The sequence below is a fragment of the Acomys minous genome, assembly GCF_964271855.1.
Source record: "Acomys minous genome assembly, chromosome: 10".
Taxonomy (NCBI): domain Eukaryota; kingdom Metazoa; phylum Chordata; class Mammalia; order Rodentia; family Muridae; genus Acomys; species Acomys minous.
In genome coordinates this window covers 24,581,769-24,605,657 of record NC_140491.1, presented here as the reverse complement: position 1 = coordinate 24,605,657, position 23,889 = coordinate 24,581,769, and the positions used below count along the sequence as shown (strand labels likewise).

The window sequence follows — 23,889 nt, the reverse complement described above, 5'->3', positions numbered from 1 at the left end:
TAGGGTTCTATTTCTGTGATAAAACACCATGACTAGAAAGCAATTTAAGAAAAATTGAGAAAATGCCTCCATAAGACCAGCCTGGAGGCAAGCCTGTGGGCCATTTTCTTACTTAATGTGTGAGGGCCCAGCACATTGTGTGCCACACATAGCCAGCAGTCCTGGGTTGTATAAGAAAGCTGGCTGAGTAAGGTTTGGAAAGCAAGGTAGGAAGCAGCACTTCTCCAGGCCTCTGCTCTACTTTTAAATTCCTTAAATAAGCAACTTTAGAACCATTGAGAACCATCCTGCTTCAATAGGTCAGCAAGACTGCAGCATCACCCAGGAAATGAAACACCACCATCACCTCTGTAGGCCTGGAAAGCAACAGTGTCCATCTGTACTAGTCCTCAGACGTCCATCTCCCATTGTTATCTCCCTGCCTCCTATTAGCCTGCCTTCCTCCAAGTATTCTTTATTTTATGTCAAATCATTTTTTATTAATTTTAAATTTTTTTACATATACATTTAAACACAATGAACTATCTACAGCAAAGAGAACCAGGAATTATATAAATGTCACATTCTTAGTGTTTTGGCTATTTGTATTTGGCAACCTTGAAGAAAAAAAACATCTTTCCTATCTTGATGAGTCTAAAATTCTGAATGTAAATCACTATCTATCATATCTCATCATTATCAACTTAAAACATCTATCTAGACCTAAAAACATCTTAACCCTTAAACAACGAAGCTTAATTGTAAAACTAACCTGTCTGGTCTGCAACCTCATCAGAGATGTGAGAAGGAATAAAATTTATTACCTGAGTATACAGGGAGTACAGTTTGCTACCCGAGCAGTTACCCCAAACTCTCTATAACATTGGAGCATCATCTTCAGCCTTCTGGGCCATCTCTGGAATTCCTCCATGTATTCTGATAGGAAGATTTGTCCCTGTCTCTGACCCTTCACTCATCTGGCATTCTCTTTCCCTCTCCTGTGTCTTCCCATCCCTTCCCACTTCACAAGTGTGCTGCAAGTTTTTCACATTGTCTCCATGGCTTCCTGAATTTAAAGTGTGATGATCTGTTCATTATCTCTCTTCCAGGAGATTGTCAGCTCTTCAAAGGAGGGGTTATGTTTTTTCCTGTCTGCACCTTGAAATGTTGGCTCCTGGTCTGCATGTGGTGGCTGATGTACGAGGAAACCTATGTAAAAGTGGGTAACCTCCCCCCCTTTTTTTAAAGCTCCTGTCAGGACCTTCAGGTGCTGAATATCACAGCAGCCTGAAAGTGGATCTCAGCTAGCATATGATATCCGCACCCCTTAACTATTAGGCACAAGCATTGCGAGATATATGATAGTCACTTGCTATTTAGATTTCAACAAAGCACAACACCCTCTAGTCTGCTGATGGATTACAGGCAGCGTGTATTTCACAAGGAAACAGCAAAGCTTGCCAGCGGCAGAGAGGAGATGCCAGCGAGATTAACGACGAGGAGTAGGATTTCTAGAAAAGCAAGGGCATCGAGTGAGACCCTAAGCGAATGAGAAAATCGAAGTGTGACATTTTACCTGATGAAGACATATGAGAATACCTTTGTCATTTCAGAATCCAACTTTATTTACGTGGGACCTAGAACCCATGCAGAAATTTGATATATGTCCTCTAGCTGTCACGGAGCCAACATAGACACTGTTCTTTCCTAAAGAACACTTTGGGACACCTGTATCATTTCAAGAGTGCCCAGTCTGTAAGTTCTAAGGCAGCTCAGGGTTTAAGCTGTCATGGAGCCAACAAAGACACTGCTCTTTTCTAAAGAGCACTTTGGGACATCTGCATCATTTCAAGAATGATGTAAGTTCAAGAACTCTGTAAGTTCTAGGACCCTCAGGGTTTTAGTGATGATAAAGAAGTGACAGCAGAGATCAAAGCCAGAACCTCAGAAGTAGCTATCCTGTAGTCTCCTTTTGACAAGACCCCTGATTGCTCTGCTTGGAAGTATGAGGCGTGAAAGGGAACATATGAAGAGATTCAATTCTGCTCAAATCTCATATTCAGGCTGCTAGCAAGTACCTCAAGTCAATGGTGGGATGGGAGCTCCTCTGCAGAGTGTTTGCTGTTATTTGTGCTCATTGCATAGAAGAGGTTTGGTAAATGTGAATACACAAGGGACATGCTGATGGAGTAATCAATGTGTCTGAGATGACGGCTTTCTAGGACTGTGCTCAGAGCAGTAAGAATGCCATTGCTCCAGTTTGATTTTGTTGCTGTGACAAAGTACTTTGGCCAAAAGCAAGTCCAGGTGGGAAAGGTTTTTTGTTGTTGTTGTTGTTGTTTGTTTGTTTGTTCCACTTCCGGGTCAGAGTCCATTACCTAGGGGAGTCAGAGTAGGAACTCAAGCAGGAACTTAGAGCAGAAACCATGGAGAGATATTGCTTGCTGCTTCACTCTCAGCCTCGGGTTTAGTTAGCTATTTTATCTAGCCCAAGACTGCGTGCCCACAATGGTACCACCTACATCAGTTAGTATTAAAAATAATCCTGGACAGACATGCACATAGCCAATGTGATCTGGGCAGTTGTTCAATCAAGGTTTCCTCTTAAGTTCCTCTGGGATGTGCCAAGTAGTCAGCTCGAGTTACTAGGACAGCCATGGCCTAGCATTTCTTCTAGTTTTAATTCATGGACAGTTTTTCCAGCTTTTAATGCTCTTGATCATAATCTTAATGATAATAATTGATTCTTACTAAAATGGACAAAATAAAAATCTCTAAGCTTTATCTTATCCTTTGTTTTTAAAATATATTTTATTAATTTATTCATATTATATCTCAATTGTTATTCCATCCCTTGTATCCTCTCATTCCTCCCTCCCTCCCATTTCCTCTTACTTCCCTCCCTTATGACTGTGTATGAGGGGGACCTCCTCCCCCTGTATATGCTCATAGGGTATCAAGTCTCTTCTTGGTAGCCTGCTATCCTTCCTCTGAGTGCCACCAGGCCTCCCCATCCAGAGGACAAGATCAAATATGGGGTACCAGAGTTTATGTGAAAGTCAGACCCCACTCTCCACTCAACTGTGGAGAATGTCCTGTCCATTGGCTAGATCTGGGTAGGGGTTCGGAGTTTACTCTATCATGTTCATAGCAGCCTTATTCATAATAGCCAGAACATGGAAACAGCCTAAGTGTCCCTCAGTAGAAGAATGGATAAAGAAACTGTGGTACATATACACTATGGAATACTACTCAGCTGTTAAAAACAAGGAATTCCCGAAATTTGTGGACAAATGGATTGAACTAGAAATGATCATATCTTACCCTTTGTATCCAGCTTCTCAACTAATTTGGAGTAACCTTTTCCCCTTCCGTCAGGAGCTCCTCATCCCTACTGTAATAGTGGAATCAGGCCGTGGTCCTTATTGAAAGTACCCGACCAAGAATGATTCCTATTTTAAGCCAGGGTCTTGACTGAGTATGATGTGTTAGTGTAGGTTCACTGACACTGACTGTAACAATAGGCTACTCTTTTTTTTGTTTTTTAAGATTTATTTATTATGTATACAATGCTCTGCCTGCATGTACACCCTCAGGCCAGAAGAGGGCACCAGGTCACATTATAGATGGTTGAGAACCACCACATGATTTTTGGGAACTGAACTCAGGACCTTTGGAACAGTAGTAAGTACTCTTAATCTCTGAGCCATCTCTCCAGCCCCTAAATAGCTACTCTTTAGGGGATGGTTGGGTGTGCAAATGTGGGCAATTTCCATGCTGTCTGGTCAATTTTACTATGCATTACCTAGGAAGGGAAGAAAACCAACAACATCCAACAAAACAACCACCAAAACAACAGAGTCTCTGTCCTCATAGAGATTCTGATTTCACTGGATTGGTGTGGACTGATCATCTCACCTCCCACACACCTGCCTAATGCTTCTGATATTCAGTAAAGGTCTAGATATGGCATGTCATCTGCTAACCTTCCTAAGTGATGGGAAACTTTGTAGCATAGAATTAGCAGGTATAGATGCTCAACCTGAATTTCTAAACGTGCTTTCTAAGATTTGTTACCTTAACCCCTTTGCATATGTATATATACACACACACGTGAACACATGTGCTCATCCATACTCAATAAACTAGCCCACACCTTTAGAATATAAGGTATTGTTTTGTATTCCCAGGTCTCTGCACATACCAAGCTTCTATTCATTTTCAGAACTCATTAAAAGTACCTCTGCCAGGGACATGTGCTTCGGCCTACAGAGGGAACCACAAGTATTTCTGCTGCAACCCTCCTGATACAGAAACCTCAACTTACAAGGTGATCTGAAACATAGCATCTGCCCTCACTCATCCCACCTTGCACTGTTACCAGTCCGATGTCCCACCACTATTCTTCAACTCTGCACCCTAGTCATTGCCCTTGCCCATTCTCTTTCTGCCATGGAAATTTTGCCAGGATAGATCTCTTTGTGTCGTCCATCTCCTCTGCTCTCTCCTGTAGTTAAAACTAACTAAACCACCATGTGGTCATGGTACAAACCTTTAATCCCAGCACTCAGGAGGCAGAGGCAGAGGCAGAGGCAGAGGCAGGTGGATCTTTGTCAATTCAAGGCCATCCTGGTCTACAGAGTGAGTTCTAGGACAACATGTCAGAGTTATTCAAAGAAACCTTTTCTGGAAAAAAACAAAAACAAAAACAAAAATACCCAACTAAATCTAAGATCTCAGCTTACATAACACCTTTCTGAGGATGCCGTCTGAGCTCTCTCCTTCAATGAAAGCCAGTTTCCATTGGTGACACTCACATGAATCTGAAGTCATATTCACATCCTGGTGAGGTTATATGACACCTCTATCTGGCCACAAACACACGGAAGCAACAACATGCTTTTTCTTGTCCTTCACTGTACTTCCTGTATCTACAACCACGTGTGGTTTCCAGTGCACATCCTTTGATCACTGGGAATGAATGGATGAATGCCTAGCACACAGTAAGTGCTTAATTATTCACCTCAATACATTACTGCTCAGCCTGCTGAACTCAGGCAACAGACCTTTGTTTTATAATCCCCAAGCTTTGGATGCCAGGGGGCTTGCGACAAGATTGTTTTGTGTATTACCGAAGCTAATGACTATTCCTTGGGCTTCATCTCATAATCAGCTCTTAGAGTGTATCAAAAGCATCTTATCCCCGTCATAAACCCATGAACAATAAAGACTGTGTATTCACATAGTCATTGCCACAGCAAGAAATTGCCTAAAACCACTGGGAAATTAACAAGGAAATAATGGTTTTGGGAAGAGTGAAAGACCTCTAATATGAGAAAACCTAACTGAACATTTGTAGTTAAAAGTTGAATCAACTACATGTAAATATAACAATGGGGAGATGCAATTACCTCTACTATTATTTAAGGAAGTCATTCTTGTACCAACTTAGATGGTGAATCAACCTAATGTTTTTATGAAGTAAAATAGGTCTAGAACGTTACTTGGACTCAATATCTGGTGAAGGTGTATTCTAGAGTTTTGTGGACACCTATGGTCAGAAAAACTAAGGTGATCTGTACTAATTAGGTTTTCCACCAGCCATAGCAGCATTAGTATTATCATACCCAGGAATCACTATAGAGAATCATGTTAAACCTGTGACAATACAATTATGAAATTTTCACCAGCTGACCACCCTCCATCAGGATGCCAGGAATGGGGCTCTAGATGTCTCCAGACCTTATAATTTTTTCTTTTGTATATTGTAATATAAATATTATAATTCAAGAGGCTGTTCGGGTTTATGGGACAAATTAAAAATCAAAGAGTTATTAAAGCCATTCATCTACCCAGATATCTAGATACCAAGTATCTCTTTTAGCAGAGATGTCTATAGGGCCCCTGCAGACCTGAGTTGGGCTGTTATGTCAGTGGCTAGGGTCTCTAGTGTTTAAAGATCCCTAGATTAGAGCCACAAAGCCCTGGCTCCACAGTCTCAATAGGGAGCAAATTAGAATAGTGACTGCACTCTGGGGCACCATGTCTGGGTCAGGGGGCTCTCTCTTCTCTTTTTTCTTCCTGGCCTTGATTCCATATGGTCAATAAACCTTTAACTGATGACCTTTAAAAAGCAATTCTGGATGTTATAAGTACCCTCAAACCCAACAACTTAAATAATAAACATTAGAGCTGTGCTCCACCCTGCACCATGCATGCCATTACCCCACAATCCCACAGATATAATTATTATGTTTTTTAATTCTCACTTAGTTAAGGCTTCCAAAGCCCAACCTACTCTACAAGCTAAAAACACCAGGAACAGGGTTCACATCTCCTCCTCTTTCACATTCCAGGTAAATTTAATCACCAATGTGAATTAACTTTTCTCTCTCCAAATATTTCAGATGCATCTTATTGAGTGGCCATCCCTTCAAAGCCTTTTATTGTTTATGATACGCTTTTAACATTAAATTTTATTCATTCTGAGTGGGAAAATCCTATTGGCATTAAAGTATATCAAAGGCATAGCCTGAAAACAAAACTGACCAGAAAGTCATTTTTCTCTCCAAAAGTCCCAGGATAAGATGGTTTCACAGGATTAGATACATATAAAATAAAAGGAAAAGTCTACAAATCCTTTCAAAAGTGTGGAACTTCAGCGCCATTCATGTTTTTTTGGAAAAGGGAGGAAGAAACGTTCCCCAAATGTTCACGAATATTCATGAGAATATCAGAAGTCTCAATAAAGGAAAAGAAAGAAGATAATTTCATTCAGAAAATTGTTTTGAATGTTCATATGGAAATGGTATATAATAGCATTATTTAATATTAATATTAATATTCCCAGTTAATGGGAAGATACACACTGAAGCAGGAAGATTTGCTCCAGAAAGGAATGGATTTATCATCAAGAAAGCCATTGTCTAGTGTTTTATAATAGGAAAATACCCATGTTATAAGATCTTGTCCAAGTTTCCTAAGTTCTTTGAAAGTAAGTTTCTTAAGGTGTAGTGGTCATGGTAATAATAGATGATTTAAGGTTGAGCAGTGACAAAGTGAGTTGATGCATGCAAAGAAATTACAAAGGTACCTTGAATGTCAATTGTGTCAAATAAACATTGCTTGTTATTATCATGTTTAGTAATAACAGAAAAAATAATGCCATCTCCTTAGATACTACAAATATATTTGATAAAATTTAATACCATTTTAAAAACCTTTTAAACAGCTGTTAGTAGAGTAAAGCAAGAAATTACCTGAGTGTGAGAAATGTGTCTATCTCCCATCGTAAGCCATGTCTTGCTAATGAGAGGACTCAGAGCATTCCCATTAAAGCCAGACATGGACTGAGTACGTTAACTACACTGACTATCATTTAGCACTTTTTAATGGTGTTAGCCAATATAAGCAGACCAAAGACAGAGGAAAAAATTTACAAGAATGGAAAATGAAAAAACCATCATTTGCCAATGATATAACAATTTAGCTGAATTGCCCAAGTAGGTCAACTGAAAACAGAAACACGATTACAATATTTTGAAATTTCTAGTTTAGGCAAAAAAGAAACGTTTCTTAGGAATTCTTTTAAAAGAGAATAAAATTACAGTCTACTAGATACAAAACATGGTAAAGTGACAACACATTTAGAAATTCGGTGTCACCTGAAGAATGGTCAGCCAAACCAATGCAGTCGGCACTGAAGTCCAGAAACAGACTCCACTGCTCAGTGAGATTTAGAATATGCTAAAAGCAGCATTTCAAGTCCACAAGAGCAATGTGCATTCGTCAATAAGCGGTGTGTGGATAACTGAGGGAGCTAAAGAGATTCCTCACACTTCATAATTCCCTTTCCAGGAAGACTGATTACTAGCAAAAAAAAATTTTTTATAAAGAGATAGAAGAATAGTCTGTTTTATCATTACCTCAAAGACAGCTATTACCAACCAAATACAAAACATAAAACACAAGACACAGAAGATATGCTGTCTCATTAATATATGTATATATAATATATGTACATACATATATATGTATATATGCACATATCATAAATACTATTATATAGTATCACATGTTAATTATTATATGTGTATAATTATATATAGTGTGCATGTGTATTCCCTTCAGTGAATAAAGCAAATGACATTTTGAAACTTTAAATTTGTAATAGCAATTATATTATAACCAAATCACTTATGTAAAATATAACCCCGCCCATTTACATATACATGCATAATGAAACCAGGAAGTATAATTCAGTGGCAGAGCACATGCTTTGTTTATATGTATGTAAGAGAAAGAACAGGAGCCCAATAGGAAAATGGGTAAAGGATGTATGAGTTCACATGAAAAGAAGTAGAAATGGTTCGCTCTTAAGATTATTTTTATTTATGTGCATGTGTCTGCAAATACATGGTACATGTATGCAAGTGCCAATGGAGGCTAGGAGAGGGTGTTGGATCCTCCAGAGTTGGGGTTACAGAGGATTTTGAAGCAGCTGATCTGGATGGTGGGAGTTGAACCGGCGTCCCCTGGAAGAGCAGCAAGTACCCTTAATGCTGTGACATCCTCCTACTAAATTAAACACAATAGGTTGTTCTTTTCTTTTGAAATAAGAGAAATGAATATTAAAATGAAAAAGAGACTACCTATATTAGTAGAATTTGTTTGAAATCCAGAAAATGTTGAATAGTGTGGAAAAGATATCATTGTATTTAAAAAAATGAATTCTGTGTGTGCATATATGACGTGTGGGCACACAAGACAAGGCCCACACACGGGGGTCAGAAGAAAACTTTTGTAGAGTTGGTGCTCTCCTTCTACTTTTTTTGTGGGCTGTAAGGGTCAGGTTTGAGCTACCAGTGGCAAGAGCCATTGCCTGCTGGGCCACTCACTGGACCCAAATGAGCATTTTCATGTGCTGCTGGCAGAGTGGAAACTTGGTACACCCACTATGCCGGGGAACTGGACAGCATCTATCAAGGTTACAATGCACGCCGTTCTGTCTGGCAAACTGACTCCCTGGATTTTCTCCCACAGATTTACTTCTTCTAGTTGTCTTTGTGGGGGAAAAAATTCCAACATCCAAGGCCATTCCCGTATCACTGCTAACAATAGAAGGAGATTAAAAACTACCTGAGTGGCCATCAATCTGATAGAAACAGCATGCATTACTATTCAATGCTAGAGCAACATCCTTCCCCAGCATATAAAGATAACAGCACTGTGGGCAGGGCCTGTTCCACTGTGTATGGGTTTGTGCGTGTTTGTATGTGTCTGTGACTACTTAAAGCAATACATGCTGGAGGACACCCAGGTTATGACTGAAAAGGGGGGGAACCAGAAGACACTTGTGGCTGTCTCTAGGAAAGGAATAAATAAGGAGTACAGGGCTTTGTATACTTAAATTTTTGTGCTATATGAAAAAAATGACCTGTTCAAAATATACGTCGTTGAGTTTTTTAAAATAATAGGGAGACATTTATGTGATTGGCAACACACAGAGTTGTCATTTGGTAAATGACTGTTACATTTTCCACTGTGACATTGAATAGGAGCTGGGTGACAGTGATGGGCAGTGGAAAATCATGAAGCCTGGTTTTTTGTTTTGTTTTGTTTTTTTAAAAATCTGGCTGTTATCCTCCCTTAAATATTAGTGTACACAAAATGAAGGAGCCTATAGTTAATGTTTTTGACCTATAAAAATAGCAATTTTATCAATTGAGTTCAATATTATTGTCATCTGTGCAAATGAGTTTCGAAAGTGATGGTGACGAGCATGCTGACTGTCACTTCGATTGTTTCTTGCATTGACATAGTCTACACATGAGGACGCAGAGGGTGGGCTGGGGTAATGGGGCCACTGCCCTGCATGACTCACATGGGTCACAATCTTTGAAGAGACAGCAGCTTGAATGGAATTGCAATGGGTTTACCTGGAGGTTTTCCTCAAAGCTCACTAACTTGTGAGGTAAGACAGCAACAGTTTGCGCGGCAGGGATGGGGAGAGGCTTGTTTCTAGAGAGTCACTGGCTGACTGGGCATGTCTGTGTGTGTACTGTTGTTTATTCTATAGCCTTGGGTGGTAGGCAACATCTGTCCACTTCCATGCCACTTTACAGGATAGGAAGCATTTCTGTTTTTCTTCACGAGTCAGAGTAAATAGATACAGCATAGTTAGTGTTGAGGAAAGTGAACACTGCCAGGGTCTGGTTACTGCTCAACATTGTCTCTATTGTCTCTAAAGCAAACACTCTGCTTCCCAACCGTCTATAGTCAGTGAGATGCCAAAGGCATGAAGCTCAGAAGTGTAACCTAGTCTTTGCCATTTAGCTTTTAAGTTCTGTTTATCTGTCTTAGGGGAGACTTTCATTCTTCTTTTCTTTTCTTTCCTTCTTTTTTTTTTTTTTTTAAAAGATCTATTTATTTTCTGTATATGAGTGCATATGTACACCTGCATGCCAGAAGAGGGCATCTGACCCCGGTATAGATGGTTGTGAGCCACACCATGTGGTTGCTGGGAACTGAACTCAGGGTCTCTGGAAGAGCAGACAGTGCTCTTAACTTCTGACTCATCTTTTCAGCCTGACTTTCATTTCCCTATCTGTACTTTCCACTTATGATAGGACTGTTCAGCAGTGTGGGGTGTGGTCTCAGATTTCTTTTTCAGATAAGACATAGGAAGAATCTAAAAGCAAGATTGGGAAAAACAGGAAATAAAGAGTCACTAATTCCCCAGGTTAAACTCTGCCTCCGTTGGGCTTGTGGAATAGAAGTCCAGGGAGTTGCATTCATATCCCCATTCATGAATACTACAGTGTCAAACTGGATCCTACTTGTAGAGAGGCAAGATGCAGGGCCAAGCCCCGTCCTGGCTCACACTCCTTGTTGCTGTTCAGACTGCTTTGGTTTCCCATCTTTATCTTTAGTTTGTTCAACCATCATTCAACCCTGTCCACCTGCCTTAGGGGAAGAGATTATTAGGAGACACAGAGGGACGGAAAAGTCCAAGATTCTATCACTAGTGAGCAGGCAGCTAAAGCCAGAGCACAACGGGCCTGCTTTGAGAAGGGGCTTGGTGTGATGGCGTATTATTTACTTTTCTTATTATTGCGACCAAATACCTGGAACAGAAGCAACTTCAAGGAGGAAGGGTCTGTTTTGCCTCACAGTTTATGAAGGGGCGTGGAACACCATGCGGAGGAAGGCTTGGCAGTAGGAGAAGGACGTGGCTGGCCACACATCGGCAGTCAGGAAGCAGAGAATGTACCAGACATGGTCCCAGGGCATAAAACCTCAAGGCTTGTTGCTCTAGTGACCTACTTCCTCTAAAGGCTTTACCTCCCAAAGGCTTCACAGTCTTCCAGAACAGCACTGCAGCTGGGGACCACACCTGAGCCTGTGCGAGATAATGCACCTTCAAATCATAGTTGATTGAGTAGCAGAATTTGGGTTTAGGAGTCCCGCAGATTGCAGTAAGTGTGGGTGGTTAGAATCCACATGGCCTTGCCGGCTCCTCTAATTGTGTGTGTGTGTGTGTGTGTGTGTGTGTGTGTGTGTGTGTGTGTGTATGTGTGTGTTTGTGTGTAATATGTTGTCATCAGAAGGCTTTAGGCAGATGGCTTTAAGGTCTCCCTTAGGATTGGTTTGATTTAGATTCTTGTTTTTAGAATCCATGTGCAGGCTCCAGCATAGGGTCAACTGTCTGAATGATGCCAGGAAATCTCAAAGCTGGGGGTAGTTGGAGGTCAGAGCTAAACAGGGATTTGAGCCATATTGGGATAAATTAAGTCCTGGTTCTGACCCCATCATGCTTTACGCTCTGGGCAGTTTTTAGTGTCCTCCATTTTATCTATTGACAACTGGCAAAATAGAACACTCTGGGTGTCTTGGAGGAAACCACTGGGCTCAGCCAGGCCTTCAGTGCAGCACGTGCCTGGATTTTGCTGTCTGATTGAGTGATGGGATGTTAGTTAACATGAGAGCCCAGTCCAGCTTGTGGTAGCCATGTGTATGACTCGAGAAGAGTGACGGGTCCTATTCAGGTCTTAACTAACTTTGCCTTTAAAAGTTTACCACAGTTTACCACTTGTGATGAATAAAACAAACCAGGTCTGTCTCTTTCTGTCCTGAGGGCTCGACACAGTGACACTAGTCTATGGCACAACCTACTCCTTCACTGCCGAGTTGTAGACATTCCAAATTTGACTTCTTTTATACTAGTTACGAAGTCACAGCCATTCCCAACTTATTCCCAAACTTCTGGGTAGAAGCATAGACGGACCGGCCTTACTTGTGCTTTTTTTTTTTAAATATAGTTTTATTGATACATAAGATACAAACCACAGAATTCACTCATTTAAGTGTACAGCGTTATGAAATCATAACCATCAATTTGAAAGCACTTTCGCCACTCCCCAAAGCAACTCCCTTCCCCTTGGCATTTTCTGTCACTTTCTCACAAGCCTACCCCTCAGTAGCTATCTGTGCTGTCTTATCTATAGAATTGCCCCTCCTAAGCATTTCATCTAAGGAGTGGCCATTTGTGTTTGCTTTCATTTGTGTCCTTGGCATGGCATCTAAGCTTTGGACATAAGCAAAGGTTATGGAGATTCACTGCTATATTTTCCTCTAAGAATTTTACACCTTTAGCCTCCATGTAGGTCTGTCATGCGTTTGGAGTTAACATTTCCAGATGGTAGGAGACGGAGCACCACACTAATTCTTTTTTGCATGTGGCTGCCCAGCTGTCTTTTGCAGCATTTATTGAAATATCTCCTCATCTCTCTAACTGTTAGAGGTAACTATATTTGAAAAGTTTTAGACACACTATGAAATTCCATACAATCCAGTAACCAATGGATTTTTTAAAAAACTTGTGTTTCTTTCACACACCCCTATTAGCTCACAGTCCTGTCAACTGCTCCCTGGAAAGGACAGGAGGACAGTGCCCAGCAAGGTAGAAATGTAACCAGAAGTTAAACACAGAAAGAGACCTTGGGTCTGGGTAACCTGTGAGCTGAGGCGCCTCTTCTGGTTTCAGCTGGCTGCTCTGTCGCTTCCCCTGGCTTCAATTCTAAAGGCTCAAAATCTCTGCCCTTTATCCCCTTCTTCTCCTATTTTTCTTATCCACATTTTCCCTTCTCCTCACGTAATTCCAGAAAATCAGAAAGGGGTATTTTACGAAAGAGTCCACTCACGGCTCCATCATGCACTTAACATCACAGTACCCAACCTTTCTTTAGACTAACTGGCAATTTCCCACCTTGCCATGTGCCTTGATTTTTCAGTGTCTTGTTTAACAACAATTTTCTCCTCTTTTTCTGTGTCTGCAGCTGGGAAATTCCTTTCTTTAATCCAGGCCCCATTTGCACATTTAATGTCAGTCACCTACGGCTCTGAAATTGTTTTCTGTTAGGATTACTAAGCTAACATATTGTTTTTGTTTCATTGTTTGACTATGTATCATAATTTATGTCATCTAGTATTATATATTTTATATATGTACACACACACACACACACACACACACACACACACACACACACGATGCTCTAATATAGCCGTTCCTTGTACCCTGAATTTGGATACCATTGCTTGCTGGATGTATATATGATGTATATAAGTTATGATTATTTCACTTCTTTAAGGGTTAATTGCATGTGCTTCCCTGCCATGTAGCCATGTGTAGCATTGTTCTATCTCTAAATGCAATTAAAAGTGCCCTTTGGGTGCTGCAGGTTTTAATCATTCTCTATGTGAAGCATTCCCTTGGCTCTGAAGGGTCTCATCTTCCTTCGCTCAGACAGGGCTTTTCTCTGAAGAGAGGAAGGGGGAGGCAGTGTGCATGTGCACAGGAGGAGAAGAAGAAAGGGGGAGGGGAGGAGGAAAAAGAGGGGGAGGAAGGAGGTGCAGAAAGGAAGGGTGAGATGAAGGAGGAGCAGGGAGAGGGGGAGGGAGAAGAGAAAGACAGGGAAGCGATCAGTTAGACTGAGGTTTCAGAGGCTGGGGCTTTGGGCTCTCGATCCCTGCATCCTGGGCTGACTTTGGGGTCTGAGTCCTCCTGCCTAGAAGGTGCCATGGCCCGGCTTGCTCTGTTGAATTTCTAACTTTAAAAAGGGAATGATATCAATTTCTGTGTTTGTTGGGGGCCTGTATGGTTTCCTCAGTAACCAGCAGAATCACAGACGGTCCTTGAAGAAGACAGCACGCATCTCTGAACCAGATGCATCCCATGCATGTTATTGCAGGGCTTGCCAGTCTCCTGTGGCACATCATCTTCTAGCCTTTGACCAGCAGCCATCCATCCTGTGAGTATGATAACCCTTGGATGGCTGTCTATTTCAATCAATAGGATGGGTGCCAGGGTCACTCATTTGTTTGTATCAAAAATGCCAAGTTGCTATGGTAGTTTTAAGGGTCTCATTTTCTGGTCATAGCTCAACTTCATAACAAATAGCTGCAAGGCTGCCATGACCTATGGATCAAATTCTGAATAACACGCTTTAATCCTCAGGGGATCTATAATATGCCAGGCACTGCAGAAGGCATGGAGGATTTGCCTGGGTGGGTTTCGCAACCCGCCCCCCCCCCAATGTCAAGGCTTTGCTGCTGCTCTGTCTGAATGCATGAAGCAAGAAAAGGGCAGCCTGCATCCCAGTGCACTCTGTTGGTCCATCTTAGTCCCTCTATGGGGTACCTGCTCCATCCTTGGGCTGTATGTGGCACTTAGGTGGAAATTCTCCCTCCTCTTAGGTGATCAAGGGAAACATCTGGCAGGCAGTCAAAGTCTTATAGAAACGAGAAAAACCTCAGCAGGGTTCCAATGCTGACTCCAGCCACACTCAGTCTCTTGGAGGTTACTTCGTTTCCTTCTTTTGGGGTTCATTTTCCAAAGGTAATTGCCCAATAGTTCTAGACATCAGCCTATACTCCCTTAGCTGTCAGTGGAGATGACTTGTAGGGAGAAGTGTTCTTTAAGGCACGACAACAGCAGCAGCAGCAGCAAAATTCCTCATTCGTGTGGGAAATTAAAGGCACAGGATCAAAACGAAACAAGCCACCCACAACCAAAAAACACACAGCTCTGAAACTCATAGGCTTTAATGCCAACACCCACCTGCCATCACTCATTTGAAGAGGTAAGCTTATTTGAAAGGAACAATAGAATAAAGCCGGTAGATAACATTGAAAAACCTCCCCAAACAATGACTGCACATTTGCAATGACAACTGTATTCAGGAGGTTTATTGGTTACTGGTCTTGCTGCTTTGATGAAAGAGTTCTTTTTGGCTTCCTTGTGAAAGAGCATAGTTCCTCCTGGAGGAGGAGGCGTGGCAGGAGGTGTTTTGGGAGTGGCCAATCACATTGCACCTGCAGTTAGGAATCAGAGTGCAGCTACACAGTGGGGGCTACCACACCTCAAGGCCTTCCTCCAGTGACTCACTCACTCCCTTCAGCGAGCCTCCCAAAGCTCCCACAACTTTGAAAACCAGTGCCCCAGTTGGAGACCAAGTGTCAAACACATGAGCCTATAGGAGACATATCACATTCAGCCCCAACAGGAGGGGCCAAATAAATGACACATGTCCTGGCCTCTCTCCTTCTCCCTACATTTTCAATATTCTTTCCCCTACTCTTCTGATTTTCCATATGGTTTCAGAACCTCAGAGAAGAATGCAAAGCCATGGCGACATCTAAAGAGGACAAACAATGCAGTTGGAGCTCCCTTGGCTTCCTGGAGTAGTAATTCAGTTTGAGAAGTACTCTCCATGAGCTTTGTCACTGTAGCAGTCACCTGTGACACCAGATGCTGTGACTCGCAATGGGCCCAGGCACTCACGCATGCAGAGGACAGGGCTCTGGGATGCTAAGGCACGTGATAGATCTCAGGAAAAATCTGTTGCAGCAGTGAAAGTTGGGCCCTGAGCTGTTGTACAGAACGTGACGGGTACTTATCTGGCCCCTCTGTGTGGGGAGTTCTCATGAAGGAAAGCTCACCAGTCTTCGCAGCAGTGTCGTGAGACATCTCACTCCTAATTTTCAGATGCAGAAAGTGAGGTTCAGGGAACTCGAGCAGTTTTCTCAAGACCATGCAGATAAGTATGGAATAGGTAAATCAGGAAACGCAGTCAGGAGTAGCAGGGATGAAGGGGCTCGGAAGCAAAGTCTAATGATGGCAGCAATTAGAGGTGAGTTCGCTTCCCACATCAGAGCAATAAATTAAATAAACAATGTCACCGTGTCACACCGGAGTATCTGAAGCTTAATGTGAGGCCGTTGTTCAGCAAACAACAATAAGAAACCATAAGTCGGGGTTGGAGAGGTAGCTTATCACTTGCAGAGGATCTGAGTTCCAACACATACAACCACCTGTAACTATAGCCTCGGGGGCATCTGACACCTGTGGCCTCCAGAGGCACCTGCACTCACACTTACATAGCCTGACACAGACACATAAGCAGATAATCAAAAATAAAAACTAAAATACACATTTTTGTAAAAAGCAAGTCATATGCAACCTGATTGTATGTAAGCAGAAATTATGCATATGGATGGATCTGGAGTTGGAGAACGTATAAGTGGAAAATCTCCTGGGTAATATTTAGGAGAATAGTTGTCTTAACATTGGGTTAAGCATACCATTTAACAAAACGTGTATCATACCAGCTAGAAAAACCAGGTCAAAGGAAATACTCATTTTAAAAAATCTAAAAAATAAATAAATAAATAAATAAAAAATCTTTTCTTCACAGTGGAAAGACTACATTTCCAAAATAATGGAAGGTGGGGGATGATATTTACTGTTAAGGATGTTATGCTTATAAAGAGCAAATGGAATTGCTATAGAACAAAAATTTGACCCTTAAAAGCCAGAGTCAGAGTTTTTAGGCGGGAATTTTGCACATGAGAGAGAGAGAGAGAGAGATAGAGAATCCTTTTATTTTCCAATATAATACAACCCACTTCTCTGCTGCTTAGCTTCCATGGTAAAATTCTAGCTGTGGCTTTGAAAATTAATCATACAGTCTTTTTTTTTTTTTAGTGTCATTCAAAATCAGATCTATCCTTTAACAAACCATCTGCTCACTATTCATTCAAGTGACATTTCCTTGGAGCCTAGCAGTCTTCACATTACTTAGACCACGGAGCAAGAGATAAACAAGTAAAGTGATGCTTTGAATATGGGTCCTGCCAAGAATCCAACAAGGAAGCATGGGCCGAGGACCCAGGGAAGCCAGTGGAGAGATCCTAACAGGAAGTGATAGAAGAATGCATCCTGAAGGCAGAGGAGCATCTGGCCTGGGAGACTTAGATGGGGAGGGAAGCCCAGGAATTGGGCATCAGGCACTGAGTCAGCCACTAAGCAGAGGCCTGGAAAGAAGAAAGCATGACCAATTTGCTGAAAGTTCTGGTGGCTTCCATGCTACAGGGCCTGGCTGCGTCACTCTTCCTATCAGTACCATTGTCTGCCGCTCTTTGCGAGGTGGCAGAGCTGTGCCTTGAAGGTCACAGATGCTCCAGCAGGCTGCCTCAGTTCAGCTTTCTAGTTCTGCTATTTCATAAATAAAGCTGAGTGATTCACTTCATTTACTCCTTAACTCATATTCTTCTGAGGATGGTGGCCATGCACAGGGCTCTTGTGAGACTTCTGGACTCTTAGGTTAGGGAGCTGTGTGGCACAGGACCTGGCACATAGCCAACATCACACTGATGTGGTACCTTGAGAGCACCTCCCACCAAAGGATTCCTGAACTCCCAGTCATGGACTGTATAGGACTGTAGAATGTGGTGATCTGGAGGGACTTGACTACACAGCGGAAGTTAACCATGGACAGATGGTCAGGAGCGGTGGGGAAGGTGAGGCAGAAGGAAATTTTGGCATTGGTTAATCACCAAGAGTCTGTCTCAGGTCCCCCGTCCCCAAAGGATTAGTCACACTGTCTGGAACAGACTCCAAAGTCCCTGATCCCCAAGCAGGTCAGCTGAGGACCTGGCGTGGAATGCTCTCCTTCTGAGAGGGGACATCTATAGTTTTCACTTCTGGTCCCTGATAAGAGATAATGCAGTGGCGAAAAGAGTAGCTATGTGGAGTCTGTGCATAGGATCGTAACAAACCCTTGGTCCCCAAGCCCAGCTACTCATCCACAGGGCCTTCTGAGTTCAAATAAGGCTGGATCTGGATGCAGAGTTCAGGTGTTTGGGGAGCTTAACTGATTCTGGTTCTTGCCAAGAACCTGGTTTTGGTTCCAGGGCCTCTAGACTATGGAAAGAACTTTCTCTCTTAACCCAGAACTAGCACTCTCCCAGAACTTCCTCATCACTAATTAAACCCAGCCCAGCAGCCAGGGCATGCAAGACCCATGACTTACCCTCTCACTCCTCCCAGCTCCTCACTGGGAATGGGACCATGAAGCCTGCTGTATGTGCCGAGGAACTGCTTATGTTTCATCTTCTGGTGTAAGTTCTCTTTTCAATATAGTGGAAACTTCCTGCCCCCCCTCTGATTTTCTTGTTTTTGTCTTTGCCCACTCTATTCATGAATCATCTTTTACATGAAGCTTTCTCATGAATGACTTCTCTCCCTGAGGTATTTTGTTTTCTTCTGGAAACTTCCATCATGATATTTTACTATTCTACAGTATCTTCTCTTTATGAGTCTTACCCATTAGGGATGAATTTCTTAGTGACAGAGAGCTGGCTTACTTCTTGTATTTTTAGTGTTTAGTGTTTAGTGTAAAGACTATTTCCATCATCACGGAAGAGTGATCCTGGCCAAGATCTATTTCATTTCATCAGGTGTAAGGCTCATACACAGAACATAGTGGTGGACCCAGAGTGCACTGTTGGGTAGATAAGTCATAGCATCAGCTCTGTGCTGGGAGGGGAATGCTGGTGAGTCAAATTGCTGCACAGCGAGGAGATAATGTATCAGGGGCAAAGTGGCCTCCATGTTCTCAGGATTCTGGAGTACAATGCTTGTTTTGTGAATGAAACCAGATATTCCACCGGTGACTTAGCTATTAGAATTCTATATTAAATTGGCGTGATTGCTCTAACTTCTTTAGAACAAATATTGGGTCACTTGGTATTGTATAGGTAAGATATGTTGTTTTAAAATTTTAATATTTAAAAGTAAAAACAATTTATATCAATTCAGAAAAACCCATACCATGTTGCATGGAGAATTTATAATGCCTAGAAATGCCTATGTTACAGTACTGAGTTGAATTTCTCCAGCAGACTCCTTAGCCCTGGCTACACGGCCTGAGTGGAACACTGATTTCCTTAGGAGGAGATGAGTCCAGGGTGAACATACAGAGGCAGTAAACTCAAGTAATGCCACACTGTACTACAGACTGAGACCTGCCAAAGCATTTATGGAATAAAGAAATTGCCCTTTTTTGAGTAATTAACTCTAAAAGTCACACAACTGTATGAGTAAACTCAACCCTACATAAGTGCAAGTTTGATGGTGTGTTAATTAAACCATAACTTCTACTGCACCTACACCTACACACACACACACACATACACACACATACATATACACACTTGCATATGTGCTTGTGAACGTACATACAATCAAAGAGAGAAGGGAACAGATATACAGCTATGCTACTTATATCTGGCTTAATAATTAATTAAATTGCTAATTAATTATTAGCACTGACAATTGAATCCAGAGTCCCCCAAATACTAGAAAAACACTCTACCATTGAGCTGTATCCCCAGGTCTCTTCTTCTATGATTTTTGCTTTAATTTGAGATAGGATTTCATTACGTTTCCAAGGACAGCCCTGAGCTTACTCTATAATAACCTACACATCCTTGAATTTACACTGTCCCCCTACCTCAACTTCCTGAGTAGACGGAGTTATGTCATGGGTTGCCCATGGCTTATACCTAATTTTAACTTTTTGGTTTAGGATACATTAAAAACAAAAACAAACAAACCAACACAAAAACCCTAAAGTTCTTTTTAAAGTTCAATAAAAAAAAAAAAAAGAATTATTTCATCAGTCTTACCCTGAGGTAGTTGAGGGTGAAGTTTGTTAGACCCATCCTGGTGATATTTTTGGACAGCTGATCCAGGACCTGAGGATCTTGTGCCTAAACAGTGAAGAAGAGGAAAGGACATCTATGATTTGGTCTCAGGAAAGTGCTAGACTATGTTGTTGCTGCTGAGATGCACTCTTGACACTGTTGATTTTTCTCAGAGGGACAGATTGCTGGAGACAATTTAATTTACATTTCGAAGTTGTTTGCATCTAGCACTCAAGGATATTTTCAGATCAAATATCCAAAACTAGAACCAAACTGTCTCCGATGTGTATTGGATCTATGAAAAAAGGATGTTGCTTAATCTGTGAGGGACCCTGACCCGGGGTCTTCAGATGGAAAGCCACTGAGTTCTGCCAGAAGGACTGTAGTTTGAACCAGAGAAAGTGGTGTCTCAGAACATGGCAAAGCCATGCCTGTCTCCTGCTATGATAGGGGTAGTATTTTTTTTTAACTATCCAGAATATAGGATACATTTGAAAACTTGCAGCTACCATAAAAATATATGATAGAATAATGTAACATGCCAAAATCCATATATATGTAGAGTCACCACTTTTTATGTGGAGAAAGGCAATTTTAACTTTCTTTTCCATTAAACTGAGGTTAGAAAACAATGTACTCAATACCTTTTATCCTATGGGATGAAAAAGTAGATATCATATTTCCCAAAGTGTCATAGGATTTAAGGTACCATAGATTACCCCAAGTGTTATATTTGGCCAGACCCCCAACAAAAAATATTCTTTCTGCATTGTGTTTCAAAGTGAATTACTTCATTGATCCTCTTACTTCTGCCCTTTTAGCATACTACTGCCATGCATAGGGAGACATAACTAATACAGCCTTGTCTCCATGTCTACTCATGAGACCACCTCAGGTATAACTAACAGAACTTTATTCTTGTCTGTGCTTTTTATTCAGTGACAGTATCATTCTTATTTGTAATCATAGATAAAAACACAGATGAAAACAAACATAAAGTCACAGTTACAAGTCAATTCTGAAATAGAGTCTTTATGGACATTGACCCTCTCTGGGAAGATCTGCCCCTATGTAGATTCGTTAAGCTGCGTCATGCTAACAAGCAGTTTGCGCTGTAATTGGACAGCAACCAATGGTGGAAGGATATTTTCCAGTGTGGTTGTTGTTGTTGCTGCTGCTGTGAACAGATCACCAACCCTTAAAGGAGTCCTGTAGGTTTTGCAGTTATTAAATCTTAATTCTCAAGCCAGTTCTCCAAGGCTCCCTCATAACCACATCATTGTATGGTTGAGGGACTGGAAGTCCAGAGACCTATTGCCCAACGCCGCTCATGAAAAGGAATATAACTGAATGAGCTCTCCATGTATGACCTCAGCTCTCACCCACACCCTATGATGCCGCTCATTGTACTATGAGAAAAAAAAATATATAAACACCAGACTTCTTCCAGGAAAGTAGAAGGAGTGAAACTGCCTTTGAAAGTTCTGAGGGACTTTTAGCATCTGAATCAGAAGAAGTAGAAATCAGGGTGCTGCAGCAGAAGGCCTGGGGTCGCCAGAAAGGGCAGAGACAGGTTTGATAGGCTGAAAGGAGAAGCATGAGAGCAAGGGCCTACAGAGACAACATGGAGTCAGAAAGCCAGGCCATAGGGTTTTGGACTCAGAACCAAGTGGGCCACAACCTTGGCTTTGCCATATCTAGATCGAAAGACACTGGGCCTTCTCCTTCCTTACTTTAGAAAGAGGAATAATAATAATCAATCTTTGAGTGGCAGCTGCAGATTAAATTTCCAGCAGATATCCTGGTTTAGTACATTTTGGAAATGGTATCTGCAGTTGTTTTGTTCTCTTGATTTTTCAGGACCGTGATGAAATCGGGAGTGTGAAGTCTGATTCTGTTGCATCATCCCACCCTACCCCCACCCTCATTCCAGTCAAGCATCTTGATTAGGAAGACCCAACAGAACCAGAGTACAGGAGCCTCACTTCCAGTCAGATGGTTCTAATCAGAACTGGAGACTGTTCCTATTTCCTGCTTTAGTTAGCATTCTCATTACCGGTAACAGGTTTATACACTCAGGTATTAAAGAATCTGGTGTTGAGCTAGAGCAACTGAAGAAAATAGAAACCATTCATCCCGGGATCCCCACTAACATAGAAAAAAAAACTTCATACGAGCTTGGAAACAAAGGAGAAAAAAAAAACCTTATGTAATCAAGTGGTCGAGAGAAAAACTCAGTACTTGAAGTGGGTTGCCTAAGGTGTAGTAACAGTGGGACTTTGTTCAGACAGAATTGGGGTTCTGTCTAAGTAGGATGCAGTAGGAAGAAGAAAGGAAATAAAACAGAAATGATATTACTTACGTGCATGGCTAGTATGCTTCTGGGGACCAGCTCCCTGTACTGTCTAATGGTAAAGTGCCACGTTTTTATTCTCATGAGGTCATCAAATGTGAATTCCAAGATCAGCCTGCCTTCTGTGCATACCTGGGAGTGACAAACAACATGTTCATGTGTTATGCAGCTCATACAGGCAATAGTTTGTAACTCATACCAACTACTCAATGTAATGTCCTTTGAGGTCCTAGGGCAGTGTCCCCATGGTGCAAAGTATCAGTTCTAGAGTCAACAGATTCAGAGGATTTCCAAGTTGCTTACTAGCTACAAGTACCAGTCACTCTACTACCAATGAAATTTAAATGCTTCTGAGTTTTTAAATCTGGAAACATGGGATCCAAGCCCATCTTCTAGGGACATCAGTTCACAAGCAGCTAGTACACAGTTTGGCCGTCTCACCACCTTCTTCATGTTCATGATCCTCCTCCCGTGGGTGCCACAGCTGCACTCTTATTCTATCTTTGCTTGGCATCATTTGGGATAAAGTTTTCCATAAGATAACTCATGCTGTAGTCTGAGCTACTACAGCATTACTCATCAAGAGTACATCTTTGAAGCTGGGTGTGGTGGTGCATGCTTTTAATCCCAGCACTTAGGAGGCGAAAGGCAGGTGGAATTCTGTGAATTCACAGCCACCCTGGTCTACAAAGTGAGTCTAGGACAGGCAGGGCTACACAAAGAAACCCTGTCTTGAAAAACCACATAAATAAATAAGTAAACACATACATACATACATACATACATACATACATACATACATACATACACACACACAAACATATATGAATGAATGATTGAACAAGTGAATAAATAAATGAGTATATCTTCAAAGGGCAATGTTTAACCCAGTGTAGGGATATTAGCCAGTGATGCAGGGAAAATAATGTTGTTTAGAAAATATACCAATCTATCGACAGTGGCAGGTTTTGCCTATACAACATAAAAGGTTGGCTAATCTTTCACCTTCCTAAGAACGTATGTGATTAATAAAACACAACAGGGGGTTGGGGATTTAGCTCAGTGGTAAAGCACTTGCCTAGCAAGTGCAAGGCCCTGGGTTCGGTTCTCAGCTCTGGAAGGAAACACACACACACACACACACACACACACACACACACACACACACACACAAACACACACATAACAGAATATCAAAGCCCCTCTTCCTTTATAATTAGTGACAAAGGCATTTTTCATTTTTCATATTGTATTATTCTTAGCCCACTGATTCTTCTCCACATACCACTCTTTTCACTATCAATGACTTCAAAAGGGAAGAAAGTAACACAAGGCAACACATATTGTTGTCCTGTTTCAACTAAGAGGTGGTGAATAGAGAATAACTTCAGCAGTTACAACTAGTTAATAAACTCATCTTAGCTTTGGGGGAGGAGTACAATAGTGCGTCGGGGCTTTGAAAACAGAGGATGCTGGACTTAAGTTCTGGCTCTACTTTTCACTCATTC

General features: G+C 41.6%; 1 protein-coding gene across 10 annotated transcripts in view; it reads right to left on the bottom strand.

Moving 5' to 3' along the window:
- The window catches only part of LDB2 (LIM domain binding 2), a 389,066-nt gene that overhangs the window by 36,244 nt on the left and 328,933 nt on the right, over nucleotides 1-23,889 (bottom strand). For all 10 annotated transcript variants that reach the window (XM_084799110.1, XM_084799111.1, XM_084799113.1 and 7 more), the window contains exons 4-5: nucleotides 22,391-22,513; nucleotides 20,011-20,094 (exon numbers count right to left, since the gene is read on the bottom strand). In XM_084799110.1, the coding sequence (XP_084655236.1) occupies nucleotides 20,011-20,094; nucleotides 22,391-22,513 (207 nt within the window). The remainder of the gene's footprint in view (nucleotides 1-20,010; nucleotides 20,095-22,390; nucleotides 22,514-23,889) is intronic.